Source organism: Typopeltis vanoorti, chromosome 24, assembly GCF_054136105.1.
Source record: "Typopeltis vanoorti isolate ZY-2024b chromosome 24, IOZ_Tvanoo_1.0, whole genome shotgun sequence".
In the NCBI taxonomy this organism is placed as follows: Eukaryota; Metazoa; Arthropoda; class Arachnida; order Uropygi; family Thelyphonidae; genus Typopeltis; species Typopeltis vanoorti.
Genome location: NC_143572.1, coordinates 36,468,583 through 36,485,089, shown reverse-complemented (window position 1 = coordinate 36,485,089; position 16,507 = coordinate 36,468,583). Strand labels below are relative to the sequence as shown.

Sequence of the window (16,507 nt, the reverse complement as noted above, 5' to 3'; positions counted from 1 at the left end):
TCAAAGTGGAGGATCTTTACCTGTACATTTCACATTGGTTGTGTATGAATTGTATGACTGATAGATGTAAAAATGCAGTCCATGAGTGTTTTTGATTCTGATGTTTAACATATGTTTTGGCCTAAACACATTTAAGGATTTTTTTTTTCTTTTTCCCCTGTGCTCCCTGGCTTTGGATATTGTGTAAATTGAGAAGTTTTTGGAACTGCAGCTTTTCCCTGGATGACACATGATCTGTAACATACATCATTGCTTCAGTGGTAAGTCTTTGGCTGACTGCTTCAACAATAAATTTTGCAAGATGGGAAAAAGGTATTCCATATAGGATAACAACTCACAAGGAGTGTAGGAGAACACTGTTCCTTTGAAAATATAGTGCAAAATCACTTCTATATGCAGTATCTTTGACATCCAACATGTAGAATGGAAGAACATCGTAAGATCCATAGCAGAATACAAATGGACAGACTTATGGCAGAAGATATTACAAAAAGGAAGATGTCATTAGTAGCAAGCATACACTCAATGAGATACAGCCTTATGCATTCATGTTGCCAGGGAGTACTTCACAAAGTGTTCTGTCCATTAAAGTTACCCATAAAAAGTATGGGCTGAGGCAATATATGATTCTCAAAGCAAAATGATTTAACTCAGAATCCAGTGATAAATAAATGAAACATAACTGTAATAAGAATTCCCATTGACAGCCAAATGGCTACCACTTCTAGAACAGTATTAAGCTTGACACACTTAAAAGGGATGTGACTGCCCACTAGGATATGACTAGGATGGGACCATGATCTTTAGTTCTGTCTTTTTGCCTTAAGGGGAGGTCCTCATGTAGCTTTATATGTTTCACAAAAACAGACTGGTTTGTGTTTCAGCAGAAGAACCTTAATATCATCAATATTTTTGACAGATTCCATGAAAATTCCACTGAAAGGATATTCCTATTATTTTTTTTCTTGATAAGTGGATTCTCATTCAGTGGGATCATTTTAGGAGGTGCATTCGAGCGAGACCATGCTAAGTCAGGCGATTAATGCACTCAAAAAAAAAAAAAAAAGCATTCATGATAGTAAAGTTCTGGTATACTGAAATTATCATCATCATCAAATTCCTGCCATGTACCCTCAAGGGGTGTACAGGATATGAGAGTACTACATGAAAAATTTACATCATTACTAACTTCCTATCTACAATTTTCCTCCAAATCAGTCTGTTACTTGTCAAGACTCCAACATTATCAGATCTTATATTTCTATCGTCTAAGGCACTTTGAACTGTATCAATCCATCTATATCTTGGTCTTCCTCTGGGTCGTTTTCCTGCCAACCTGGCAGAGAACACTTGTTTTGCTAATCTTTCCTCTCCCATTCTATTTAAGTGACCATACCACCTGAGATTAGCTCTGCTAACGCATTCCTGGATGCTGACAATGTCAAGTTCTTTCCTAATATCCTCATTTTTAATATGATATTGCCATTGATGCCATCTGTTCATGCCTCTAATCTTTCTCAGGACTCTCATATCTGCGGTCTCTAGTCTTTGGCCAAGTGTTTTACTTCTGAACCAGCTCTCAGATCCATAAGTTAAAACCGGTTTGAACACTGTATACAGCTAATTTAGTGTTCCGACTAATTTCTCTCTTATTCCATATGAATTTATTCAATTGACTTCCCACCATACCAGCTTTGCTGATTCTGTTGTCTATTTCTATATTTAATTTACCGTCTTCAGTAAAAATCGTGCCTAAGTAACTGAAATGTTTTACTTGTTCCACAGGTTCTCCATTCACAACACAGTTGACATTTTCAATAATTCTGCCTATTTTCATTGTCTTTGTCTTTTTATTGCTGACCTTCATACCATATCTATTACAACAGCTATTCAATTTAGTCAGAGAATCTTGCAGACTTGTAGCGGATTTATTTAGAAGTATAACATCATCCGCATAAAGCAAAGAGCTGACATTAACATCTCCAATTTCGATATCAGGTTTAATACCACTTTCCTTCATAATGTGATCCATATAGATAATGAATAACAGCGGGGATAATGTACATCCTTTTCTCACACCAGATTTAACATTAAACCATCTTCCTGTACTTCCTTCAATTCTAACTGCTGACTTACAACTCAAATAAAGACTAAGTATTGCTTGATATAATGCCCCATTGACACCATATAACTGCAGCGTATCGAATAGCTTCTCTCTTGGCACCTTGTCATATGCCTTTTCCAAATCGACAAAACTTAAATACAGATCTTTGTTATATTCCCATGCTTTCTCGACTATTTGTCGTAAAGTGAAGATCTGATCCTGACAGCCTCTATTCGGCCTGAATCCAGCTTGTTCTTCACCAAGCTTTTCTTCCACAATTCTTCTCAACCGTTTCTCAAGTATACTTGCATAGACCTTGCCAGGAACACTCAGTAGGGAAATACCTCTGTAATTCTCACATTCAGTTTTATTTCCCTTTTTATATATGGGTACTCTGAGAGCTCTACTCCAATCATCGGGAATTCGTCCCTCAGTCCAGGCTTTCTGAACTATGCAGTGCAGCCACTGTAAGACTCTTATACCACCATACTTCAGCATTTCTGGTCGAATATCATCTACTCCTGCTGCCTTTCCACATTTCAAGCCTTTGATGGCTTTTTCTACTTCAAGTATGGATATGTATTCCTGACTGCATGCCTGGTCAGTGTTTTTTTTATCACTGTGCTGTCATCACTGCTTGTTTCATTTAGCAGTTTTTCAAAGTAATTACTCCATACTTCAAGGATACCTTTTTCTCCTGTTTTCATGTCACCTTTATCATCTCTAACTCCTTTTACAGCACTCTTTCCTCCGTTCCTAAACTTCTTCAACAACCTCCAGAATATTTTGCCACCTTCTTGATATTTATTTTCTATATTCTTGCCAAAGTCCTCCCATGACTTTTGTTTATCTAGTTTTACACGCTGTTTAGCTTTCTTACATTTGTCTCTGTATTCTGTGAGAGTAAAAGCTGACTTATTTGACAGGAACTTTTGATATGCTTTCTTCTTTTCCTTCACTGCCTCTTTAACTTCCTGTGTCCACCAGGGAGTTCTGATTTTTTTATCCTTGCACACAACCTCACCACATGCCTCTCTGGCAGAATCAATAAATGTTTTCTTCAGAGTTTGCCACTGAATCTCCAAGGTTTGATTCCTGTTCTCAAACTCTTTCATTTTCTTTTCAATAATCTTTGTGTATTTTAGTCTACAGTTCACATCTGAGAGCTGCTCAACTTTTATTCGCTTTAAAACTTTCTTACAAGTTATTCTTTTCAATATGAAATTCAATTTTATCCTGCTCAAGACTAAATAGTAATCACTTCCAATTTCAAATCCTCTGTACACTCTGGTGTCCTGCACCAGGGAGAAAACATCACTATCAACAATAACATAGTCAATGAGACTTTTCTTATTCCTAGCCTCTTCTCTCCATGTGAATTTGTGCACATTTTTGTGTTGGAACATGGTGTTAGTAATAACCAGTCCATGTCCTGAGCAGAAATCCAACAGATATTTGCCATTATTATTAGCTTTGCTCTTTTCTCCAAATTTTCCCAAAATATTTTTATATGTCTCACAATCATTTCCTACTCTGCTATTCAGATCCCCAACAAGGACCAACTTTTCCTTTTTCATTGTGTCAGTTGCTTTTTCTAAAGCATCAAAAAATTCCTCCACTTCTACCTTAGTAGAACCTTCTGTGGGACCATAGGCACAAATAAGTCTTATTGTCCAGTTCCCAATTCTCATATTTGCCCACATTACTCTACTTGAGACTGACTGCCATTCAAGAAGATTAGCCTCATATTTTGTGTTGAATACTATGGCTACTCCTTTTCCTTGATTGTCATTGCCTGAATATAACATTTTGTATTTATTGCTCAGAAAGATCTCACCAGTTTTGGTCTTTTTTGTTTCAGTCACCCCTATTATGTCGATCTGGTACTTATCTAATTCCTCAGCTAGCTCCATTTCTTTGCCATTCAGGCTTCTTACATTGATAGTACCAATGTTTAACTCTGGTGATGTTGAGTTGGGGTTTGTTTTCAGATTTGTTCCAGTAGCTGACTTTTCGCTGTTCGCCCTGGTTCCCTGGCGAAAACAATGGGGGCCTTGTTTAACCGGGCGATGCCCCAGCCGGCATGAAATTTTGTCATGTTGTACCATCATTTTTTATTTTATTTATTTTATTTTTATTATATAGCTGTTATTAATAGATCTAGTTTTCTAAAAACAGAATACTAAGGAAAAGAATCCTCTCTCTCTTTGAGGAGAAAAGAAAGAATAGAAAAAGTTGAAATTTACCAGTATGTTTTGATGTTTTAATAATGCATGCAAGTAGCATTCCTCCAATTAAGAAAAGAAATAAATATTACTTATTAATTACCTAAATATTACTTCTGGATTTCATTAAAAAAAAAATTCATTTCTCTGTAAAACAAGTTTATTTTTGCTTGGAACATAATTGCAGGCAAACTTGATTGTGTGTGTGTGTGAATTTTAGTGAAGTGATCAATAATTTTTTTGTAAAGAAATCTAAGTTCCAGTTTGTTTTGTAGCATTATACGAGGCATGTCCAGAATTTACTGCCAAATAATATATGGGAGAGGGGTCACACATGCATAGAAGTTTCATGCTCAGTCATTCATGAAAGTGCAACAGAAAAGCTGGGGTATAAGAAATTGTGTGTCAGATGGGTCCCAAAAATGCTGATTGATTGGTTGGTTGGTCTATGGTTTACTGGTACAAGAAAAGTCATACTCTGCCATAGCAAAGGTTACAGCAGTATATAAATAGTTAAAGATAAATTAATAAATAACATGTACAAAAATTAAGTTAAGCAATGCAGTATCTACATATAAATAAAATTACAGTCAAATGCATTTGTACAAATTAATTTTTTGTAAAAGGTTAAAAATATCATGCAATCTCTCTGAGTCTGATAACATCTGCCTGAGCATATTATGACTTGGCTAGATAGGTAAATATTTCATTCCTCTCTCGTGTAAAGTGCTGGCATTCTACCAGAACATGACAAATAGTAAGATGCTTATTGCATTTTCACACACAGGTAGGTTATCAGTCATCAGTAAATAAGAATGTGTAAGATGACTGGGACCTATGCAGAGCCTAGCAAGAACAACTTCCTCTCTTCTCTTTTTACATTGATTAGATCTAATGCCAATCCAGGCTTGATGTCATGTAATTTGTTTGTCAATGCTTCTTGCCACAATGACTGCCAATGAACAAATAGTTTTGATCTTATAAACTGTTCTGTAATCTGTATATGGTACTGTCAAACAATACGTGGAGAAAGTATGAGCTGATCTAGCAGTTGCATCTGCCTCATTTCCCTTAATTCCAATGTGGCTGGGAATCCAGCACAACCAAACATGTAAATTTAGGGGTTTTCATTTTGCACAACAAGTGTAACACCTAACACAGCACAGGATGTGGATTATACATAGGAGAGGGAAAAGCTAGCCTGTAAAGAGCTCAAAGAGTCTATATAAATTACACACAAGTGCAAGCTGAATGGCATGCACCTCTGCTGTATAATTACTGCAATCAGGTGGGATCTGGTTGGAGACAGTAATTTCACAGCAGCACGGCCAACACAGACGTCAGTTCTTGAGTTATCAGTATAGATGGGCAAGAAATTAGAGTGGGCTGCTCTCTGTGTGCATTAAACAATTGCAGGTAGACAGATGATGGACTATGAGACTTCTGTAGTTGACAGAGTGAGAGGCTGCAGGATGGAGGAAAGGGATGCTGTTGTGTTTGATATAAGCAATGTTATCAATATTCATGCCAACAGCTTGCATAGTCTCTTGAAGACGCATACCAAAAGGACATATGGCAGTCTAACATAATATTGGCTGATGTGCATAAAAACAGTAACAAGTAAAAATTAGCTCAAAAATTTTGTAGTATTATGAAAATGAAGGAGATGAACTTTTTTCTCGTATTGTGACTGGTGATGAAACATGAATTTCATGTACAAACATCAAGTCAAGACAAGAATCAATGCAGTGGTGCCATTCAACATATCTGAGAGCAAAAAAAAAAAAAAAAAAAATTATGGCCACCGTCTTCTAGGATCAAAAAGGGATCTTGCTCGTTGATCTTCTTCGATGAGGAACCATTAATTTTTGTGCTCACTCTTTTCACCAAATCGTCTGTCATTATACTTGACCAGCCACTGTGCTCTTCATCTTGAACGTTATTGCACCTTTCTTTAAACAAATGAAGTCATTGCATTACTAACCTTACTGTCACTCATTATGTTGGATCCATAAACCTTAAAAAAGTCAGTGAATTTCTGCAATACTACTGTTTTCTGCCAACAAAAACTTTATCACACCACGAACCAATAATTTATTTGTAGAAGACAACAAACAATAATGGAATGACAGTAAAATGGTCAACAACTCACTAATGCACAATCCCTCTCCCATATACCATCTGGCAATAAATTCTGAAAAGACCTTACTTTCTGGATGCACCTTGTATAATGTTTTATGGTGAAGAAAGATCTCCAAATAATGTCCACCTTTTTTTTGGAGGAGGAGATAAAAAGTGTTACTGCATAATTAGACAAACTATATTTTTATTACGTGGGCTGTTCAATAAGTAATAAGACTAATTTTATTGTGGCGAAACCACTCATCACAATATTAATTTCCGTGGAATAAAGAAATATTGCTGTCTGTATTAACAAAACAGGTTGATAGATGGCATATACCGGCTGATGTGCCAGAGTGTCACGTGACTAAACACAAGTGCTCATCGGTGTGCCTACGAGGCACGACCAGTCTTCAAAATGGAAGCGTCCTTGGAACAGCGTTATGCGATTAAATTTTGTGTGCTTTGCAAAAATTGGCATCGGACACTTTTAACATGATACGCGAAGCTTTTCACGATGAAGCAACGTCGAGGGCAAGTGTTTTTTGCTGGCATAAAACTTTTAAGGAAGGCAAAATGTGGAAGATCTTGAACGTGAGGGAAGACCTTCAACGTCCATCACAGAGACAATGATCAACACAGCAGCGATTATCATCAAGCACGTCAAAAGGAAGCGTCCATTGCTGAAGAATGGCTTCTTATTGCACCACGATAATGCAAGGCCACATATTGCTGGTTGTGTAGTGGACGTTTTGCAGAAGAACAACACAGATATCCTACCACACCCTCCATAAAGTCCTGATCTCGCACCATGCGATTTCTGACTGTTTCCTCAGTTCAAGAAACCACTAAGAGGCTGCCATCTCGAAAGCAACAAAGCATGTGTAAAAGCTGCGGAGGCAGTTTTCAAAGAACTCTCAAAAAAAGGACTTTCACATGTGTTTAAGAAGTGGACACAATGTTGGACAAATGCATCGCGTCTCATGGTCTTCGAAAAAGACCATGTAAATTATGACAATTAAAGGTAATCTGTTTTCTGTATAAATATAGTCTTATTACTTATTGAACAGCCTACGTAGTTTCATTATTTAAATTTGTATTACTTTTAGCAAGTGAATTAGTAATTTTTTTAACAATATTTAAACTGTGAATTTGCTGATTTGCACTTAAGAAACTGCTAGAAAAGAAAGTTTAAGTGATTGTTGGGAAGGGAGGGAGGAAAGAGTGGAGCTTTACATTGCAAAATAAATAAATGCTGGCCTTTTGGCTGAAGAACCAAATCCTGATGTGGATATAGGTATCTGTGAATGTCTTCAAGATGGCAGATAAATTTCATCACCTAATGGGAGACGATTACCCTGCTTATTGGAGCCCTGAAGTAGCTTGTAAAAGTTTCATGTTTGGTCTCTAGAGGAGGATTCCAGATTCTGGAAAAATAAAATGACTGTAAACTCACCCATGGTACTTAACATACTATATGTTTAAAACTTTTGTGGGTGGAAGTTGCACAAAAATAAAATGACTCCAATGTGAGTTATACAACTCGTATTGGCATCATTTTTCACAGATATTTTTTGTAGTTTTCACAACCTAGATGTTACACAGATATGGTTAGATATCATGTAACTCACTGTACATAATAAATTATATCACATATATATTTGGATTTATGCCTTCCATAGTTTACTTACTTGTGAATGCTTATTACTAACTTTACAGCATGGACAGCAACTTCATATTCTTTGTCCAAAGTCATTGCTACAATACGATCCTAAGGGGAAAAAAGAAAAACTGATACAGAATTTATTGTAAAATCAGAAAAGTGATAGAAATGGGTGGTATTTCAGTTACAGCATACTGCACAGGTTGAAAATTCTCAAAGTTCCTCATCTATTTTGCAAATAATTTAATTTCTTATGTCAAAAATTTTTAAACTTCTTAAAAAAAGAAATATTTCCCAAGTATTATTGTCCCAGGAATCAATAATAAAATTCTTCAAAATTTCAAAAGTTAAGGGAATCTTTCTATACAGATATATGTACTGTATATCTATATAGAACCATACACAGAGTAATTTATAGCTTATAACTAAGTTGCAAGTAAGAAGTTAGGAGTTAAGAGTAGAAAATAGCATACAGTCCAATTCTGCATCCAATTTCACAGTTATTTATAATCTATATATGCCATATTATTAGGGGAAGTTTCATGACCACTCCCCCATCCCACTCAGAACTCCACATTTAATGGAGTTTTGATATTGGGAGGGAATGTAAATGATTCTTAAATTACAAAGGCAGATGAGACTGATAAAAATTGGGTAATGTTAACTATGAAAGCACTGACTGGAAGCGAAAAAAAACAACATATGAATATGAAAATAAGGAGAATGAGTTCCTTGTTCAGCTTAGAGAACTACTATAAGTTAGTAGTTACATGAAACTAATTATAAGTTAATTCCATCACATGTAAGCAAACATTATCTCAGTGATGAGAGAGAAGTCATCATAATTCCACAAACTGATGCGAGTGGAGTCATGCAGTTTTGACATGAGAAGTGGATAGACAGGTGTAAACTATTGCAAACAAAAGAGATACTTGGAATTACAGAACAGGAGACTGTGATAAACTAAACTAACAAATCAGTGACCTGCTATACAATGAACTGAAGGAAAGATAAATCATTAGTAGCTGGAAAATGTTAGATTGCATTCCTAAAGGATAAGAGGATAAAGAGAGAGTGAGGGCGAACAATGAATTGCAGAATTATGCAAGAAAGGAGAAGGAGATATACAGAACAGAAATATTCCTTAGCAGAGAAGTGAAAAGGCTATGTGGGTGGCAAGTACAATGAGGAAAGAGAAATTAGTATATGAAAGGAGATAAACTGAGATACAAAACAAGTTCCTAGAAAAGTTTTCAGTTATGCTAATAGAAGAATTAAAACAGAAAGCAGCCTTTAGTTCATGGAGATGACACATAAGTCACAGTGGAAATATTTATTGAGTATTCTGTTACTATCTTTCAAACTGGGAGGGGGGGGGGTAGTGTTGAATAACAGCTAGAAAGAAGAAGAGCTCTCAACAGTTCAGGAATGAGAAGTGTTTTGAAATTCTAAGCAAGTTCAATATTAATAACATCATGGAACTAGATGGATATTGCTATATATATATATATATATATATATATTAATGGAATGTGCAAAGGAGCTGACAGTGCTACCCCTTGACTAGGTTGCTCATAGCATAGTCTCTTTAAAGCAAGTCCTTGAAAAAAGGGCAAAATTCAAGTCATTGGTGCAAAGTATAGACCAGTTTATGAGGTGTGGTAGTGAAAGTTGAGAAGATGGTTAGCAGTAGACTATAAACTTGGGGTGATAAAAATATGTCTTTCTAGAGAGCAACATGAGTCAGTAAAGGGGAGATTTTGCTCAAGTAACATGGTTACATTTTATAAGAGGGTGACAAGCATCGTGAACAGAGATAATTAGACAGTAATTTTTCTAGATTTTGCAGCAGCATTTGACAGAATACCAAATGATAATATACTGTTGAAAAGGAGTAGAATAAATGGAGTCAGTTGGTAGCCTGGTTATAAGGATGGCTGGCCGATAGAAACCAGGATGTGTATGGGGTTATATGTCTCATAAAGGAAAGTGATGGGGATACTACATGGTTCTTCAAAAACCATTATAATAGACTTAACTCCATGACATCAGAAGACTCATTATCCACACAATGCTTATCATACCACTCTTTAAACTCATTTATTGATGAAGCATTTGCCACTTTGGGCAAACCCATTGCACTCATTCACCACCCTCCAAGCAGAGAATTCAGTCCTAACATCTTTGCTAAACATGCTCTTACGCAATTTCCATCGGAGATCCCGCATTCCCTCCTTTCTTGCCACATACTGAAAAAAAAAATCTTCAGGTGTCATTCCTATTAATCCCCTTTGTCTCCTCTTTTTTCTCCAATCAGCTAGTTTATGAAGTACACAGACCTTCAATCTATTCTCGCAGGGAGCATTCCATAGACCTGCCACAACCTGCCACTTATCTCCTGATCTTCTTCTTCCCACAGAATCTGGGTGACCAGATCTGTCTGCAGTAGTCCAGATGTGGCCTTATTAAAGACATATAAGGAGAACAATAACTTCTGTATTCTGCTTGTTAGCATGTTCTTCAATAACCATTTATTTTGATGTGCTGTTTTGATGATCTTTGTAATATGTCCCAAGTCAGTTTCTTGCAGTTCAGTTCCATCAACATAACATAGTACACAGTTTGTAATCTTTTCTTCCCAAAATGCACCTTACATTTGGCCACATTAAACTGATAGTCATTTACCTTTACCAATACTGCTAGTCTATTTAAGTTATCCTGCAGGATCTCTACATCACCTTCATTTATTACATTCAGTTTTATAACATCAGCAAACAGAATATCTCCTGTCAAATCATTTCCTAAATCATTGATGTACAAATTAAAGAACAGAGGACTAAGCCCTGTGGTACATCACTAGTCGCCTGCCTTCTCCTGGACTCAACTCCTCCATAAACCACTCTTTGATATCTCTCCATCAGCCACCTTCAAATCCAAATAGTTAGATTCATATTCATCCCATTTGCTCCAATTTATGCAAAAGAATTCTATGTGAAATCTTTTCAAATGCTTTTGCAAAGTGTAGCAACATCACTGAGTAGAGCCATTTTCCTAATCCAACACCACTGTCACTTTATTATAAAAAGTAAGCAAAATACTAAGGCAAGACCTACCCTATCACAAAACCATGTTGCCCCTTATAAAGTATCATATTCCTATTCACCAGGTCCTGAATTCTGTCTTTCACCAATTTCTCCAATACCTTAACAACCACTCCTGATATGCTTCACCTATAATTTGATACATGTATCTTGGATCTTTCTTTATTCAGTGAGACTATTTCCACCTCTTTCCACTCCATTGACACTGACCCAGTACTGAGGCTTAAATCAAACAGGTTGATCAGAGGAGCTGATAATTCCCTTGCACAAACTCGTAATACACAAGCCGATATGCCATCTAATTCCATGGTCATGTTTGCATTGAGGTTCTGCAATATTCTCAACACTTCCATTTCTTCAATGTCTATTCTCCAACCTGTCAATTTCACATCTAGCAATGCAGTATCACCAGGTTTTTGTTCTGCAATATTCTCAGCACTTCCATTTCTTCAATGTCTATTCTCCAACCTGTCAATTTCACATCTAGCAATGCAACATCACCAGCTATATGTTACACCCTTGACAAACGACCACTCAGTAATCCAGCTATCTGATTTGTTTCTGTTACCTCTCTACTATAAGGCACTTTTTTTAAGTCATTCTTCCATAATCAGTCCTCCTTTCACTTGCCAGATAGCACAAGAACTCATTAGGATTTCTTTTGATTTCATCAGCTAGCTTTCTCTAAATTAGCTTTAGCCTTCTTTACAGGGTATGCTTGTCTGTGACTTGTACTGCTCATGGGTATGCCAATTATATTTTTCTTTGTGCTCCCTCTACCTACAACTTTTTCTTTGTCTGCAACCCAATGCTTAATGATGCTATCCATCTAACTCCTGATTTATCCTTCTGACTCGGGATATATAATCTGATACTTCATTTTTCACACTTCTTGACCATCTCCCATGCACCACCAACATCTATTCTCCTCCAAATTCTTATAGCATGGCACTGCTGAAAGCTGACTCCTCACCTTGTTCTCCAATTTTGTAATTCCACATGTTTCCCTTCTTAGCAGAAAATTCAGCATATCTGCAATCTTCCAGATCAAAACTACACATGATCACTTTCCTCCAAGAAGAGTCAGCATAGCTAGATTGGTTATTACTGTTAAGTCCCCGGATGATATAACCAGATACAGCACACTTGAACCTTGTCGCCCTCATTACATACTGTCTCAGGTAAATTATCTCTCAGCAGCTGTAAAAATTCTATATTTGTAACCCCTATCACCAGTCCTCCTAATCATGTCCCCAAAATTGAACCCCCCCCCATAATAATATGACCTGCATTTGTGATAATTTGCCAATGCATGTCATCTACATTCTCCCTTATATATCCCATGGATTATAGCAGCAATAAATTATATATATACACACACACACACACTAGGTGATCCAAAAGTAACAGAAAAAGTAAAAATTCAATAATTCGAAAAGTATAGACAGTAGCATAATGCAGTTTTTACACAAATGCACAGAAAGACATGGGATTTTTTTTTAATAACGAAAAATTTTATTGCCAGAATAGTTACATTTGTCACTGACAGGTGGCACTGTAGCAGTCCTGGAGCTGCTGCCTGCCGCTATTTAAACCGTGAGGTATGTAAATTTCAGATGTAGTGAATACTGAAGTTAAACTTTCAGCATTTAACGTTTATTACTGAAGTTAAACGTTCTGCCAAGGTGTGGCATGTTATCGTTACAAGATAAAGCACTTTTAGTTAATGCACACAACTGCCGCATCTGGGCGAGAGAGAACCCACACAAGATTGTGGAAACCCCTTTGCATCAGCCAAAGGTGACAGTGTGGTGTGGGTTCACTGCATCATTCATTAGAGGCCCCCTTTTTCTTTGAGGAAGTCCAGAGCGATACATTTCGAACTGTTTCTGTCACAGGCGAGTGTTATGCAGCGTTTTTAAGAGACAGCATCATTCCCTCCTTGCAAGAGAGGCAAGCGCTCCATAGTGTAACATTCATGAAGGATGGAGTGCCTCCGCACATCACAGGTGCTGTCCAGCACCTACTGCGATCGACATTTGGCGAGGACCGCGTCCTCAGTCGCTTTTTCCTGCACGAATGGTCACCAAGGTCTCCAGACCTTACACCTTGTGACTTTTGGTTATGGGGCTACTTGAAGTTACATGTGTACAGAGGTCGGCCGATGTCATTGGCCATGTTGAAAGAAGCTATTCGTCATCATGTGACAGGAATTACAGCTGAAACCCTCTTCGATGCTGTGCAGAGTGTCGTGCCATGTCTGACAGCCATTCTCATGAATGACGGCCGTCACATTGAACATTTGTAATCCTAGCTGCGTTGCGAACTGTGCTACACTACTGTACAAACTACTGACACAACTGAAGTGCCACCTGTCGGTGGCAAATGTAACTATTCTAGCAATAAAATTTTTCGTTATTAAAAAAAAAATCCCATGTCTTTCTGTGAAAGCCGCATCGTGCTACTGTCTATACTTTTCGAATTATTGAATTTTTACTTTTCTGTTACTTTTGGATCACCCGGTATATATATATATATATATATATATCATCCTGCTAGCCTCTATCTCATGCCAGATAGCATCGAATGAACTGTCCTTCTGATGTGCTCCTACTCTTTTTGGCTTCAATTCTTCTGCTAGCATTAGCCCCCCCATCCTGTTCTCTCTAAAGATACTATATCATTTGCATCTTATTCATATTATTATATCATCCTCTGTCAACCCAGTCTCACTAATGCATATAACGTTTTGCCAAGCTGAGCTAACCAATGCCAAAAAAACACCTCACCCTTATTCCAAAGATTTCCGGTATTCTTCTTCTTCTCTCTTCCATCATCTATGTGGATGATGATGAGGCTAAATGAACTCTTTCCACTTCTGTCTGTCTCCTGAAGAGTCTGAACAATTCTGTCCAGTTTTGTGCCGCTTGTTGTGATTTGGTTTTCATGTCCTCTTTTATTTTGTCTATCCATCTAATTCTGGGCCGCCCTTTGGATCTTTTACCTTCCATCGCTGTTCCATTCTGGTCATATGGCCAAACCATCGCAGTCTTGGATTTTATCTATTATTGTTATTTCTTGTTTTAGTCATTTCCTTATGTCTTCATTTCTTAGTCTATTCAGCAGACATACTCCAAGTAATCTTTTTAGCCAACCCATTTCAGTAGTTAATAATTTTTTTCTCTTCAGCTTTTTTTGAGATTCCAGCATTCACTTCCATAAAGGAATATTGAGAGGACCATTGTCTCATAGATTCTTACTTTTGTTACTTTTAGATGTTTCTTGACTTTCACGTTTTATTAAGTCGTCCTAAAGTCTGGGATGCTTGTCTGATTCGTCTGTTTATATTTTTTGTAATTTCATCGTTGTACTCAATTACTCCTAAGACGTAGGTGAAGTTTTATCTTCACTAAAAATCGTGCCTAAATAGCTGAAATGTTTTACTCATTCTATAGATTCTCCATTCAGGATGCAGCTGATGTTCTCTATGTTCCAGCCTGTTTTCATAGTCTTTCTTTTTATTGCTGATTTTTCTACCAGATTCATTACAACAGTTATTCAATTTAGTTAGGAAATCCTACAGACTTGTACTGAATTTATTCAACATCTCCAATCTAGATATCAGATTAAATGCTGCTTTCCTGTTCTAGAACACTGCTGTTTCATCTACATATTAAAAGTGATATAGCTCAAAGTTTGAGAGGAAATATTCAGTTATTAAATGATGATGTTAAATTGGAAAAAGTAATTTCAGGGAAGAGAAATGAGAACATCAGTTCAATGCTATTAGATGTCAAAGTCATGCTTTTGCCAGAGAAAATGGAACAAGAGATATTATTACTGTATCAGAAAAACTTGACTCTGGAAGGTGAAAAGGCAAGAAATTTGGGGGATATTGTGAATATGGAGTTCAAGTCAGGGGGACACATTGCATAAGTTGAAAAGATTACCAAGAAAATTGCTGTGCCGATGGAAAAAACACTGATATGTCACTAATCAGGCTACACGTGGATTTGTGATCACATATATGGTCAGGTAGATATCTTGGTGATAAAGAAACACACAGTGCAAAGGGCAAATACTAAGAAGTATCTTAGGACTCCGAAGTGTTGAATATAATAGATTGAGAATGTACTGCACAGACAGATACAGAGGGAGATAATGCATGAGGTGTAGGAAACGAGAGGTCCTCCTAGGAAATTGTATAATGGTAATGTGAGGAAGTGAAAAGGAGATTTTTTGAATGATGATTAGTGAATACTCCAATGCAGATTGTTTATAAAGCCAAGAAGGGTATGTACTGAGGCCTGTGAGAGTCCGGCCTCCCATAATGAGTCATCTGATTTCAAGGAGTAAATCCAAAAATAATACATCATCATCATCATCAAATTCCTGCCATGTACCCTCAAGGGGTGTCCAGGATATGATAGTACTGCATGAAAAAATTACATCATTACTAACTTCCTATCTATAATTTTCCTCCAAATCAGTCTGTTACTTGTCAAGACTCCAACATTATCAGATCTTATATTTCTATTGTCTAAGGCACTTTGTACCGTATCCATCCACCTATATCTTGGTCTTCCTCTGGGTCGTTTTCCTGCCAACCTGGCAGAGAACACTTGTTTTGCCAATCTTTCCTTGCCCATTCTGTTTAAATGACCATACAACTTGAGATTAGCTCTGCTAATGCATTCCTGGATGCTGACAATGTCAAGTTCTTTCCTAATATCCTCATTTTTAATATGATATTGCCATTGATGCCATCTGTTCACACCTCTAATCTTTCTCAGGACTCTCATATCTGCGGTCTCTAGTCTTGCTGTCCACGCTCAAGACCAGCAACTTGGCTATGGCTGAGGAAGATCCTTGAGCTCCTCACATCGTTGACCGGAATCGAACCTAGGACACTCCTTCCCCAGGCATATGGTTGCGAAGCACAAAGCCACTAGGCTAACTGCGCTAACAAAGCTAATAATAATGGCAAATACCTGTTGGATTTCTGCTCAGGACATGGAATGGTTATTACGAATACAATGTTCTAACATAAAAATGTGCACAAATTCACATGGAGAGAGAAGAGGCTAGGAATAAGAAAAGTCTCATTGACTATGTTATTGTTGATAGTGATGTTTTCAGAGGATTTGAAATTGGAAGTGATCACCATTTAGTCTTGAGCAGGATAAAATTGAATTTCATATTGAAAACAATAACATGTAAGTTTTAAAGCGAATAAAAGTTGAGCAGCTCTCAGATTCAGATGTGAATTGTAGATTAGAAAACACAAATATTA

At 37.0% G+C, this 16,507-nt stretch overlaps 1 protein-coding gene across 2 annotated transcripts in view; it reads right to left on the bottom strand.

The window, feature by feature from the left end:
• SA1 (stromal antigen) overlaps positions 1-16,507 on the bottom strand; it is a 327,847-nt gene that overhangs the window by 204,033 nt on the left and 107,307 nt on the right. For both annotated transcript variants that reach the window (XM_090413330.1, XM_090413331.1), the window contains exon 10: positions 8,142-8,221. In XM_090413330.1, the coding sequence (XP_090269456.1) occupies positions 8,142-8,221 (80 nt within the window). The remainder of the gene's footprint in view (positions 1-8,141; positions 8,222-16,507) is intronic.